The 14048-nt window shown below is 42.3% G+C and overlaps 1 protein-coding gene across 11 annotated transcripts in view; it reads right to left on the bottom strand.

Moving 5' to 3' along the window:
* Nucleotides 1–14048, bottom strand: part of DGKD (diacylglycerol kinase delta) — a 56893-nt gene that overhangs the window by 12811 nt on the left and 30034 nt on the right. For all 11 annotated transcript variants that reach the window (XM_048955588.1, XM_048955591.1, XM_048955592.1 and 8 more), the window contains 15 exons: nt 13824–13926; nt 13154–13316; nt 11024–11132; nt 10104–10243; nt 9266–9350; nt 8643–8737; nt 8444–8543; nt 8010–8283; nt 6016–6177; nt 5126–5254; nt 4114–4210; nt 3087–3197; nt 2009–2105; nt 1138–1245; nt 194–307 (listed from right to left, as the gene is read on the bottom strand). In XM_048955588.1, coding sequence (XP_048811545.1) covers nt 194–307; nt 1138–1245; nt 2009–2105; nt 3087–3197; nt 4114–4210; nt 5126–5254; nt 6016–6177; nt 8010–8283; nt 8444–8543; nt 8643–8737; nt 9266–9350; nt 10104–10243; nt 11024–11132; nt 13154–13316; nt 13824–13926 — 1887 coding nt within the window. The remainder of the gene's footprint in view (nt 1–193; nt 308–1137; nt 1246–2008; nt 2106–3086; nt 3198–4113; nt 4211–5125; nt 5255–6015; nt 6178–8009; nt 8284–8443; nt 8544–8642; nt 8738–9265; nt 9351–10103; nt 10244–11023; nt 11133–13153; nt 13317–13823; nt 13927–14048) is intronic.

Below are 14048 nucleotides of genomic sequence, written 5' to 3'. Positions count from 1 at the left end.
CCATCTAACTCCTAACACCAGAATAAAACTCCATATCCACACTGCCCCTGGATATGCACCTTCTCAACCCCAGCGGGTCTTCTTTCATGGGCAAGAGAGAACAGGAAGGAAGGCTCTACAGAATGAAACTGGCAAAAACATCACTTGGCTGGAGGTGGAGATGGCAAGAAGAGCTTATAAAAGCAGCTGATACCTGTGCAATCCGATGATGCTGTAGGTTTATCACTCGTGACACTGCCATCTGCATGCTACCAAACACGGCTACCACCTCCAAAATCTTGTCATCGAAGGAGGGGGCTGTAAATGTCTGGTCAAACACAAGGGAGGGAGAATTCAATTGACACACAGCTTTGTTAGAGAGATTTTCCTTTTTTTCCCTGTTGGTACAGAGTTAGGGCTTAGTTTTTCAGCTGTACTATTTAATCTGCACAGAACCAACAATGAGGACAGAAGGTGAAGATTTGCAGCGATACCAAAAAGATAAAAAGAGCCTCAATATTTCCATTGTGCTTCCAATGGCAGTGAAAGCATAATTCTAACACAAAGACTGTATCCATAAGGGAATAATTATTCTTATGAGAATAGGCACTTCTTTCATTTCAAATAATACAATGTTTCTGACTGGATCCAGCTCCCTTTGCCTTCAAGGGGCTTCACTTCTCATGCAGACTGAAGGTCAGTTTCATTAAATCTCAACCCAAGCCATTCTGTAAGCGACCTTAAAGCCCATCCATTTCCAAACTCTGCCATGGGAAGGGTTTCCCCTCACTAGATCAGGCTGCCCAGGGCAGCACCCAGCCTGGTCACGAACACCTCCAGGGATGGGGCACCCACAGCTTCTCTGGGCAACCTGTTTCATTGTTTCACCACCTTCTTAGTAAAATTTTGCACACTTCTTGGAAGTGAAGTGCTCAGGACAGCATCTGGTTTCTTTCTGAATCACTACAAATTTGCTTGGGTGCAAAGCTGCTGAATGTTGACTTTTCAGTATTGTAGCCAACTCACAAAAGAAATACAGGCAGACATGCTCCTTGTCCTCTTCTTCAAAGCTCTGTTCTCAGCTCTGTCCTGGAGCCATGACTCCAGAAGCAACATCAATTTCAAACATTTCCTGAGATATCTTAAGAGAATACTCACATCATCTTCCTTGGTTCCACCCCAGAAATTGGTGCCTCCTGCATAGCTGGGAATGTTGAGTACAGCAATTCCCTGGAGGCTGGGCAAAGGGATTGGCCTCCCATCGCACTGCACAGAAAAGAAGGCATCATTACTCTCAGCACAGCAGCAAAGAACCTCTTTTGCCACAGCATATATTCTAAGAACAGCCTGTATGGAACAGCTAAGCAATAAATTCAGGTTTCTTCAGCTTATTCTTCCATCGAACAGAGTAAAAGAACACATTCATTCATGTTTCACAAACCACCTCTCCTTTGGCAGAGGTAGGCTGTAGAGAGAGACTGTTGCTTCTTTACCCCAGGCAGGCAAAAGGAACACCTGAGAGGGTTGGCAGAGCCTCTTAGTCTATTCCAGAAAGGGGAATAAAACTTCTGAACGACCAATCAGTCTGCTGAGATGAGATTCTCCCTGTTACAGTCATTTATGCTGCAGGTGGGCAATACAGGAATAATTATTTTTCTTGTTTGATCTGCCTTATAAGCATAGTTAAATTAAAAGCTCTCCTTCACACCATCTAAAATGCTGTCTTCACATGAGACATCGCATCTAACAATCCCACCCATGCTTAACACGGAGCTGGGGACGGCTACTGCTTTCCAACATGATGACACTTCTTAGAATGGGCTGAGAATACAAGTTATTTTCCAGAACTAGGAAAAACCACTTCCAGCTGCCACAAAGATACAGCAAGTACATGGCATCGAGCAGGCAAGGGAAACATCCTAGTCAGCAAGAAGAAACACCATGCCAAAAATCCAAAAAATAAAGGATCTGAAGGAGATGCAATTAGATATTCCAGTTTTAGCACCAGAAGAACATGCTAATTCCTCACCTCCAGCAACACTTTCTGCTCCAGGTTTTTATACGTTCTGTGTAGCAGCTCCTTGGTCCCCAGTACTCCATACCACATCATGTTTTTAGTACGACTTCTAAGGGAGCAAAACAAAAGAGAAAGGGTCAGGAGTGCCATTCACTTTTTCACTCAGAGGCAAAAGCATCCACACAGTTTGAAATGGCACCTCCTACACCCTAAAATACTAATGAGCTTTGCTTCTAAAAGGGTCAAACACTCAAAATTACCATCACTTACATTAAGAAAATATTCACCTTGAAAAAAAGTGTCATAGAATCACAGAATCACAGAATTGTAGGGGTTGGAAGGGACCTCCAGAGATCGAGTCCAACTCCCCTGCCAAAGCAGGTTCCCTACAGCAGGTCACACAAGTAGGCATCCAGGCAGGTCTTGAACATCTCCAGAGAAGGAGACAACACCACCTCCCTGGGCAGCCTGTTCCAGTGATGTAGAAACTTGGGATAACTGAGCAACATATATTACCAGACACAAAAAGAGATTCCCACGGCACAGAAGGGGTCAGTCTCTTACACCAGGACATCAACAGTATTTTGCAACATTAGCTCATGTCAAGAAAATGTACTAACCCCATGCTATACAAATCACCTTCTTGCCCAGGTATTGCCCAGGTATTTAAAGGGCCAAAGCCTGCAACTGATACAGTGGTTGTTTGTATTAATTTAGTATGAAGGCCAAATTCAGCCTCAGTAGCACTCAAAGCTGAGATGTATTCTTATCTGAGCTAAACAATAAGTCCAGGAGAAAAATCTGTGTGTGAGCTTACAAAGTAAATAGAACCAAAGCACTGTAGCCACACTGATGTAGCTACTCAAAGATCCACAACAGCATAACAAATCAGTAATAAATTAGGAGAATCATCTCCTCCATCATGATTTCAAGCCTTCTTCCTAACCTTCAAAACAGAAGATCACACAGATGAGACTGATGATATATCTATTAAGCATATTTCCAGACAACTAGCTTCAAAAGCACATATGAGAACATAAACTGATTTCAGCCACTTCTGGCACCAGAAGTCAGTCAATATCAAACCCACCTGCATTTCTCTGGGTGCTCGTCACGTTTGTTGTTGAAGTCCAAAGAAATCTTTGCATCCAGTCCAATCCCAAAGTAGTTATTCATCACACACTTCTCTGTGTAACATTCACTGTCAAATAAGAAAAATAAAACCCCCAAACTCTCACTCCTAAGTCTATATACCATGTGGGATACATCTCACATGTCCCACTTGTCCATCTAATAATTCCCTTGTATAAAAAGGGGGAGAACAAGAAGGTTATATGCCAACATGCCAGATGAGCACTGCTGGGAAGTGCCTAAAACTTAAAAGCACAAAATGGGCAACTGAGCAGAGGTCCCCAGTTTGCAGCCTCTGACTTGAGTACTTCACAGCCACAAGATTTGTGAGGGAATTCTCCCCTCGCCACCAAAAACATACTCCAAAGTCTACATCTGAGTTATAAAAAGCTACATGCCTGATCACTGGAATTGAGAAAAAGGCATACAAAACATTTGCAATGCTAATTGCTACAGTATGTATATATTAGGTGTTAACTACAGCCTGACAAATAAAGTCAGAAGTAACCTAATTGCAGGGACACTGAATCCCATGAGGAAAAAAAATCAACCACATTAAATATGCATTAACTGAATTTTTCTGTTAAATAATTCAGCAGAAACGATTTGAGAAAGAGTTCACATCACATTTTCTACCTGTTTGCCCTACTGTGCCCTGTCCACAAGCTTTTTTGACCTCCATGGTGCTGACTGCCACACAACTTCCTGCCTGCTCACTGAAAGTAATCTCTGAGTGCTGGGAAAAAACTGATTTGGATTTCACTCTCTCACCTAAAACCTAAAGTCTTCCACTGTGAGTCTCACATGTCACTGCATGTACAGTAACTACATAAGAAGACCTTCACTGGCACCAGCGTATGATTTTATCTACATAACTCAACTGAATTGCTGCAGTCTGTTCTTTAGCTCTCTGAATACCTCTACTTGCCAGCACGATGCTGATGTTCATTTGGAAATGCCCAGTGACTTCAATAGGGCATACTCACAGATTTTCAGGCTCAGAGTTGAAGGGATCAGCATGGATCAACAAGCGGCTGATGACAGAACTCCCAGGCAAAGACCCGGACATGCCAGCACGGATATCTGCAGGAAAATTGGCAGTGGGAAAACCATGATAGTAAATAAACTGAAAATATGTCATTTCAGTCTCACACTAACGTTACCTCCAGTCACTCACTGAGGAAAGCAATGAGCAATAGTGCTTTCTTCCACTCCAGAAGGCTCAGCACAAGAAGATCTTATGGGATTGCCTGTTGGGTGACAAGATGTCACCTGAGGCCAACAGCACAATCGTACAGACACATGAGAGTGGGCAATGGCAGTGTATTCACTACAGTAGGTATTCTGCTCAAGGTGGGACATGCAACACCCTGCTTCACGGAGCAGGAGAGGTGGAAGACTGAAATCACTCTCCTTGTCACCCAAGAATTACTGTCTCCAGCTTCTAAAACTATTTGTTGGCAACACACCAACATTAACTTTTTCCAAGAGAGAGAAAATAGCCTCCTTCCAGAAGAACCAGTCTGAACCAGTAACTGGGGGAAGAGGCAGGAGGACAGCACTAGAGTGATGGACAGAAGCTGCTACACAAGATGCCTGAGGCTGGAATTTTGCTGGGTTTGTGCACACAAATCACAGATCACTGGTTCCAGTCCACTTTCCAGAAACCTCTCGCAGCTGCCTGGCACTTTGACAGCCTTCTCAAGCTCCCTCTGAGCTCAGATCCTCCTTGTAACTGATACATACATTCTGCCACTGCACAGTGTTAATAAAAATCTGTGTTTAGGTCTCAGCTGCACTGAAAATTAGTACAATCATTCCATGCCTCCACTGCTCTGTTCTAGTGGAAAGTTATCTACAAAGAGACTTATTTCCAAGTGGACCCAGCAAAAGGACATCAGGCAGAAAAATTTCATGCTTTATACAGAGGCTTAAGCCTGCTCTGTTGTCACCCACATTCCAGTGGGCTGCTTGAAGGAACAGTGGTATTACACTCACTTGGGTAGAGGATTTTTGTGTTCAGCATTGGCAAGTTGTCCCGGTTTCCTGTCTGGGGAGGAAGAGATGCAGAACTGCCCAGTGATAAACTTCCTTTGCTTATTTGTCTTTCACAAGGAGACTTGGATGCTGTAAAACATAACATAAACATGGCTGTTGACAAACACGATGTGATTCAGACCAGCACATAACAGCACAACTTGAGCAGTGAGATTGGGTTAAGAATCAGTCAATGACAAAAACACTCTGGCCACTGTAAAAGAACTCACAGAAACTGTCATGAAGAGACAGAGATGAGGCATATAAGCAGCCAGAAAACCTCACAGACTAGAGGTGCAGAAATGTGACAGGCAATTATTAGAAATAGAGATGAGAAAAATCTGTTGGTGCCAGCAGCATAACAGACAGCATATCTGGCTCCCAGTTCATACTGAGTTAAGTTCCAAATAAACTTGGAGCGATTGAGGATCTCTAAAATTATTCACATAACAGGCTTATTTAAACTAACTGGATTCTGTTCCCTGTCATCTGCAAAGGACTGGCAGGAGCTTACAGGGATGAATCATCAGGTAGATGACACGAAAAATTCTCAAGCCCATTTTTGTCTAAGCACTGGAAGCCAAGAGAATGCAGATTGCTGCTAAGTGGTAAGAAAATTTTGGAATTCTAGGTGTCATATGCTAAGAAATTAGACCACCAGCAGCATATCAAAAAATGGTGCATATGAACACAGGGCTGAACACAGAAATATGCAAAGCCAAGCATCTGAAGTTAAAAAGTAGAGAACAGAATATGGAAGGTAATACACGTAACACATCCCTCACTTCTTACAACTAACAGAACTGCACTTTGCAGGTGAGAGCTGCACGGTAGCAGCCTTGAAGCAGTACCTTTCCTCTGGCTCCTCCCTTTGGACAATCCATAGCTGCTGCTGTGTGACGACTGCAGGGAGATTTTGTCCTCATTCCTTAGCTCCTTGCCCTCTTCAGAGGCTGAGAGACTAAGGAGGAAGCCCTCTTGCTCCTGAGTCTGGGCATTCTGTTCATCCACAGCTATGAAGAAAAAGAAAGCAGGTGCTTACAACGTTTCTAGGAAGAGAACACATCTCCACTGACAGAAACAAGATCTTTAGAGTCCCATCCTACTGTGGGGATTACTTATATGAAAATATAGGAATAACAAAAAGTGTTCCTGTATCATCTGCCTCACCTAAACTCTGCTCTGGAGAGCTTTTGGAACTGGCATGGCTTAGTCTTTTGCTTTCTCCACAGAGAGCTTCACCAATGAGGTTCTAAACAGAAGCATCCAACTTTAAGCCTTTTCTAAATTCAGGCTTCCCAAGATGCAAACTGTGCTGCAAGTGATGAGCTTCCACTTATTCACATTCAGATGCTGCCAGAAATTCTAACCAGTGGGACACTAAATAATTGATCAAACTGAATTTTCTGTTTGCTTAATCTCTAGTAGGCAATAAGACAAGTCACTTGAAAAGGTCTCTTAGACACATACAATCAGGAGGAACTTGGTAAAAAACAATACAAACAAAAGAATCAAATCACATTCCTTGGAAGAAGGGAAACAGTTTGGACAAGTTGAATAAATACATCTGAAATGTAACTGGAGTTTGCCCAAGAACTGGCAAGAATTAAAGCTAGCACATTGCTTAAATAATCAAATATGAACAACAGTGCTTCCTCCCAAGTGACCTCTCACAGGGTACAGCTGAACTACCAGCTCACCACTTCTTTCAGAGCCTCTCTCTCACCTTGTGCTGAATTTGCAGATCATGAGAACTATCCACCAGGAAATCCAACCTGCTAGCCGAGCAAATAAATAAGCAAACAAACAAACAAGTATTGCTGGATTAAGCAAATGGATTGGGTTACAACAAGCTACAAAAAGCATCAAATCAGCACAAGGTAAGCAGTGGCAAAGTGAGGCAGCACCGAGGTCTCTACTTCAGAGAAGCAGGCTATTTGCTCAACTTCCATCATTTCATGTATCTTCACCTTCAGCAAGGCTGCACACAACGATGCAGTGCTGGAAATCCAAGTAACACTGCAAAGATTTGTAACTCACCACACAGTTGCTCTCTACAGTGCATATTCAGGTATACATGGACAAACATCTGCAACTTCAATGCTTTTATCTTCAATAAGAAGCTGTTAAACACTTCCTTTGGTCTAAGTGAAACCACCAGGTTTATGACTAACATCTGTGAGACCGAAGCTTTTTGAAGGAAATGAAACTTAGAGCCAGGGGTGTGAGTGGGGGTCATAATAAGGGCCAAGGCGAGAAGAAGAGGATCACCTGCCTGGGAAGTTAAAGCAGGAACAAGATGGTCTGTATTACAGACTGGGAAAACTATAACGTTTCCCAGTAAGCAAGCTCATTTAAGAAGTTTCTGCATTCTCTCTTGCCTTGTGCTACAGTTCATTGCCCTTTCAGTTGTACCACTGCACTGTTTTGTTGGGCTGTACTATAAAGAGATTTCTGAAACAATCCAAGTAAAAATACTTAAAATATTTTTCTTCCCAAGTATTTTCAGATCTGTTTTACAGCAAGACCACACAAACAGTTGCACTGACACAGTTGTGGTATGGGTGGGGACAGACAGGAAACCCAAATGAGCAGAGTGTGGGAGGGGAGTGACTTCCTAAACCAGCCCTTTGGGGAGAACATACCTTGAACTTCAGACTCATTTAGCAAGCAATGTTTCAAACAGGTGGGCTTAGCAGAGATGGAACGAGACAGCCAGGGCTAACAAACAGCTTCTGCAGCTAAGGAAAGCTGTTGTTAATAAAGAACTCTCCTCTCCTTTGGAATAATGGAAACACTCTCAAGAGCCCATAATAAGCCACGAGCAGGACTCCTAACAAGTTACCTTTTTCTGCATGCTCTATAATCTGACGAATGGCTTTTTTCAAGCTGTTGGCTCTCAACATGAGCTGTTCCCGGGGGCGAAATATCTGGGGCCGTGCAGTGCATGATGAGCCCACTGACTGGTCACTGGAAGAATCACAAGCACTGCCTGACCCATCACCATCTTCGGTTTCCTCTGCAATGGTGGGAGGAGGGTTTGGCAGAGATGAAGATGCTTGAGATTCATCATTCAGTGTCTTCAATAATGAGTCCAGCTTCTCCTTCAGGACAGAGCACTACAGGGTGAAGAAGAAGTTTTAAGCAGGACTAATAGTGGGTCTAGACAGCTCAAGCTTTTAGAGCTCAAGCTTTTTAGAACTGCTGCTATCCTATTTCTCCGAAAACAACAGTTTTCAATGTCAGAATAGGAAGCCGTAACCATTTTTTCAATTTTACCTTCCTGGCCATGACTTCTGATTCCTCTGAGCTTTCTGTTGCCTTCTCATAGGCTTTCCCTACTCGAGCCACAAAATCCTTCACTGTCTCACAAAGCACCCTAGACAAAGATGGTAAGGAAAACACGGTCATGCAAGGATTGCTTCAGGATCTTCACAGTGCAATTTTCATTTAGAATAATTTCCCTTTGAGTACTCACTTGGCTGAGGAGATGACCACTGAATGTTGGTCAGAAGTCAAAATTTTGGACAAATGAGCAGCAACAGAGTCTTCATAGAAGAGAATCTTCTGCACCTGGTGACAGTCAGAAACAAGCCACTGGGGTGCTGCCTCCCAAAATCAGAGCACACCATGTTTATGTCCAGCTCCCCAGAGAGTACCCATCACTAGATAGCTTCTTTTTGCCTTGGAAATGTTCTGTGGTCCAGAACTTATTTACTCTCTGAAGACTATGTTTTGATGAAAAAAACTAATTCTGAACCTAGAAATCATCAGCATTCTCAGCATCTCTAAAGCCCACTGTTTAAATCCACAGTAGATTATCGTTCCTGTGACTACTATGCAGCTTTCCACAGCTTCAACAACATAATGTCATGAGAGTAGAGCAGCCAATTATTTCCTCTCTCCTGTCCCAAAGCACTCCCCAACTATGGCCATTGACTCTGGTTATCTTCAACCTCCTCTTTAATATTTCACTGATTTAAAGCCCCAGGATCTCTGTAGGTCCTATGACATCCATCTGAACTCAACCACTGCCTCTCATCTTGTCCATTCTGAGGCATTACTCCCAGACCTCTGCCCTTTCTGCATCTTGCAAAGTACCTCCGAATCCTCACTGAAATCTTCAGTGACTGTGGAACTGGAGGCCTGCCGAGGGAGTTTGGTTTCATACACCATAATGCTCCACCTGTTGAAAAGGAGGCATAATAGATGTCACCACATGACAGATGATTTCTTCCTTTACCCAGAGCATCTAACTGGTTAGAAACTCAAGCAGGATAAAGAGCACTTTGTTAGGGGCATGAATGATGTAAGGAAGTCACAGGGATGCACTGAAACTGCACAGGGTCTGAACCAAGGGCAGAGAGAGGGATAGAATAATGAACAACTATCCCACTGCACATGCACCTTCTCTTTACTTCTTCCCTTCCTCACAGCAATTCAATGGGCATTACTTGATTCAACATGCTAGAGGCCGAAATACAGTTCTAAAGACAAGGAGTTTAAAATGTAAGAAGATATAAAAGCTATATCAAGAGGTAAACGTGTCCATTTCTGTGTTCAGCTTTCATTTAAAAGCCAAACTCAAGATAAATAGCTTCAAATTTCCCAAGAAAAAAACAGTTTGAAACATCACATGTGAGGTCGTCAAATTAAACTGACAAGAACTCTGGAACAAGGTGAACTCTAAAATGAAGTCCCACTCAAAAGTAAGAAAACTGCACTGAAAAGAAAGCACAGACACTGTAATTGACCTTGCATTCCTAAAGGAGAGCGGGCCAATTTCTGGACACCCATTTCCCTTACTACAATTCCACAGCAGTGACACAGAAAGCAAGACTACCTTTTGTTGATAAAAGCTGACCGAAGATTATCACAGAAAATTCAAACTGAAATTACTAAGAAGCCCAACAGAGGCAGCTCAGCATTGATTATTCACCTGTCCAACATTTTGGTACTCGCCCTCTCCAGCTTTTCCAGGATCTGTGGAAGCTGGGTATCATCATCACAAGCAGATCCCCAGCCCAATACGCGAGCAAGATCATTCCCTGTTCCCAGTGGCAGCACTCCCAGCTGGCACTGCATCAGAGAAAAGGAAACAAAAATTGATATTCAAATGGAAAAACACAAACCACAAACAGCCAGAAGTAACATGACTGATTCCTTACAAAGATTGCTTATTGAGAAATAGCTAGTCCCAGGGGGAAGGGAAGCAACCGGATGAAGAAAACAGTCAAAAGAGCTTGCAAATAAGGAAAAGCTCTCTCTGCTTTTAAGTTATCAGTTGAGTGAGGAGTGTATTACCACTACCATTCAGAGCACCTTGCTACAAGAGGTACTGCATCCTACAGATGGACAAATTTAACCATCAGGTGGCGACATTGCCTTTTCTGTAAAATTAGCATAGCCATCTCCAAGACAAAATGGAAATGAACTAAATGCTGTATGACACCTCTACTCCAGTGAAATTTCTAGGTATCCCAGGGCTTGGAAACAGCACGAGAATTAAAGGGAATCGATGAGAACTGCTACTGTAGTTGAAATCTCTGTTTTCTAATGGCAGCTCTTTCCAAGTGTAAGTTCCTGCTGACAATGCAGCAGAACTAACTCAGAGCCCCTCTAAAACAGGACCTTGTGCAAGGAAATTGCAGAGGAACACTGTAGATAGGAATAACCAATTAGTCCAGTGCTGCTTCTTGCAGAAAATGACTGCAAATACACAGTTAGAATAAGCTTTCAGCAGCTTCAGTCAGTACCCAGGTACTACACCCAGGTACAAACTACAGCTGTACGATCAGTAGAAGTCCTCTGCTGTTGTTACTTCCTTCTTACACCCGACCAAGGTCATGCAGCAGGTACCTGCTTGTGAAGATTGAGGCTATCAATTTCGGAGAGAACCCAGCCAACACTTCCATCCCCACCGCAAACCAGGATCCGGAAAGTGTCAAACTTCTGGAATAAGCGTAAACTGCAGAGAAGGGAAAGAAAAAAAGCCCGAGAAAGATGAACAATCAGCTGCTACAGAAAGGAATGCTAAATAATTCTGATCTAGGTTATGATCACGTCAGATTTGCTTCAAGCAGGCTCTGATTTCACAATGAATACAGGCCACTGTCAGATTACAAATGAATTCAAATGATTATAAATAAGGAACTACTAATATAGCTAAGCAATTTACAATAGCTATTCCCTACAGAAATATGGCCCAGACAGACTCTCCTTCCAAAGGCACTTTTGTCTGAACAGAAGAGGAAACAGGCATGTGATAGCTATTATCCACTGAATTAATTCCTCTTTGCACATTTGCTGCTTTCAGCCTAACACTAGTTATTTGTCACTGCTCAGAGTGCTCTGATGTCACTGCCTCTGTACTCAAGGCCACACCAATTAAAGCAAGACTTGTAGTAGAGTGGGAACTTGATGCAGTCATTCAGAAAGCAGACAACTACAAGAGTATATAAAACCTCACAAGCTCCAGAGCTTCTTCTGAGAAAACACCATCAATCAACTCTCTGGCTCCTCATCTGTCCTGCATGCAGCGAACAGCACTCCAAGACAAGTGTGAATTTCTTTTATTCACTCTTTCCAGAACACTAGATGCAAAAGCAACCTCCCCTAAAGCTGTTTGAAACTGTGTCCCTCAGTGAACACCTCCCAGAACTATTGCCTGCTTTTATTTATTCATTTTAATCTATTCTTCATTGCCTAGAAAGTATTTGCTGTAGCACATGAAAATCCTTACTTCTTCAAGCATCACTGATACATCTATCAGCAATGACAACATCTTATGGTACAATTTGACTGGCACAAGTTTAGAATACTTGAATTACTAAGAAGCAGCCTTTAATCTGTACCATCATTTCCCTTTTAAAAAAAGCAAACAAGAGCAATCTGTTTGAGAAGTATGTACCACAGCTTTCCTTTCCTTTCCTTTCCTCCTGCTTACAGGCACTGTCCAACTGGGGTGAGGAAGAAGAAAAATATTTAATTTTAAAAGTTCTCTGTAAATTATTTATCAGCCAAGCACATCCTTTGGATAGCACACTGCAGTTTTAAAGGTCAGTCTTTTGCAATGCACTATGGCAAGGAACAACTTCTTATGATACCAATAACAGTTTGGAGCAGCTCTTAGTGATCACTCATCCCAGAATGGACGCTCCTAGATTTAGCACCCTGCATCTGCAGGTCACAGACTTTGAGTTAAATACAGAAAAATACAATGGAGGTTCACCCTGTGTTAGTTCTTATTATAAAAAGCACTGATTCATAAGAAAGTTACTCAAATCCAATGTAACAGAAACTTTTAGAGGGAGCAAACTAGAGATCAAGCTTCTTTCTTAAACAGAGCTGCAGAAACACAGTAAAGAGATTTGTTCCACAGCTCTTCTCATTTTCTTCAGTCAAAACTTATTCTAGTGAAATCCTGTAAACAAATCTGAAATGCCACTTAGATCGTTAGGCAGAAGCAATTGAAAGCATTCTGAAGTGACACTTTATCACCCTTGCCATTAAATCTTTAAAGGATGGACGGTTCACACACTTACCAGGTTATGCCTGGATTTATCTAATTTTAACAGTATTCATTTGTTATCTCTGACATCTGACTGTTCAGTTGATTTAACTTAACATGCATTGATAAAATTTCAAGATGTCTGTTACAAGTCCACTGTCGGACTTCTTCTGGATTTCATCTTTCCATGCTTGGTCTTCTTCCAGGGGAGTGTTGCTGGAATTCCCCCAAAATCCCTCAAGCTGTTCTGCTATTACTGACAAATGGATACAACAGTCTTTTTCAACAGCATATATTTTGAGTTAATCAATAGCACTAAACACTCAGAGGTGAAAAGCCCCTCAAACTTCAGGTGTCCAGGCTCCTCTCTCAGGAATAAGTTCTTTCTTACATTTGAGGATGAGCTTATAATCAAATAAGTCCCACGTGCTTTGCTGGTATTTACAAGGAATGTACACCTCTACAGAATATCTGCTTACCCAAGGTGAGGTCCTCCATTCATAAGGTCAAATACCTGCGCTGGATTCAGTAGCTGCTTGAATCTCCGCAGAAATTTTACTCCCTGGTTGTCTCCACTTTTTGAGTTGACAAAGACCAACAAAGGACTTGTGCAAGAAGGTGGGCAAGTAGCTTTCCAGAAACCTGAGTTAAGGAAAGATGTGAGGGGCAGGGAGGAAATGTCAAGAGATGGAATGAAAAAACAAACAAACAAACAAGACTCCATACCCTAGTTTGAAGAAGTTAATACATTCCCTGTGCTTATGGCACTCATTGGGTACATGCCAAATGTGCACAGCCCTGAATCCAGCACGAAACATAGCTCATCCTGCCAAATGTCACACTTATCACCTAACAGTATGCCAAATTTTGCAGCTTCCCCAGCCCTCCCAAACCACTTCTGCAATAGAGTTGGTTCTTCATAAACGTTAACAGCTGCAGCTCAGCAAAAAACTTGACAGAGTAATAAACTGAATACAAAAGGAAAGCAAAGAGCTCAACACCATAATTCAGCAAGATCTTCTAATCTGGAATTGCAGCAGCACCCAAAGCAGAATTTTAAGTCAACAGAATCTGGCATTAACAGTGTTAACTGGAAGGACTGTGACTGAAAGGAAGAGAAAGAAAGCATTACTGAGTAATGATACTTACCATCTGAATCAATGCTGTTAAGAGCAGTAGGAGGAATGACAGATACTTTGCATAGCCCAAGAGGGCACTTGCTTGGCAACAACTCTTTACATGCTGTGTGCACCTGAAACAAACAAATTCATTTCAGATCCTTTTGGGAACTGTGATGTACAAAGAAACATCTAACAAGAGGTTTCAAAGGGTAAGAAGGAAAGAAAGAGGGAAAGTTCTCTAGGAAATGCCAAT

Source organism: Lagopus muta, chromosome 9 (genome assembly GCF_023343835.1).
Source record: "Lagopus muta isolate bLagMut1 chromosome 9, bLagMut1 primary, whole genome shotgun sequence".
Classification (NCBI taxonomy): domain Eukaryota; kingdom Metazoa; phylum Chordata; class Aves; order Galliformes; family Phasianidae; genus Lagopus; species Lagopus muta.
Note: the sequence above shows the minus strand (reverse complement) of the source record. Positions and strands in the feature narration are given on the sequence as shown.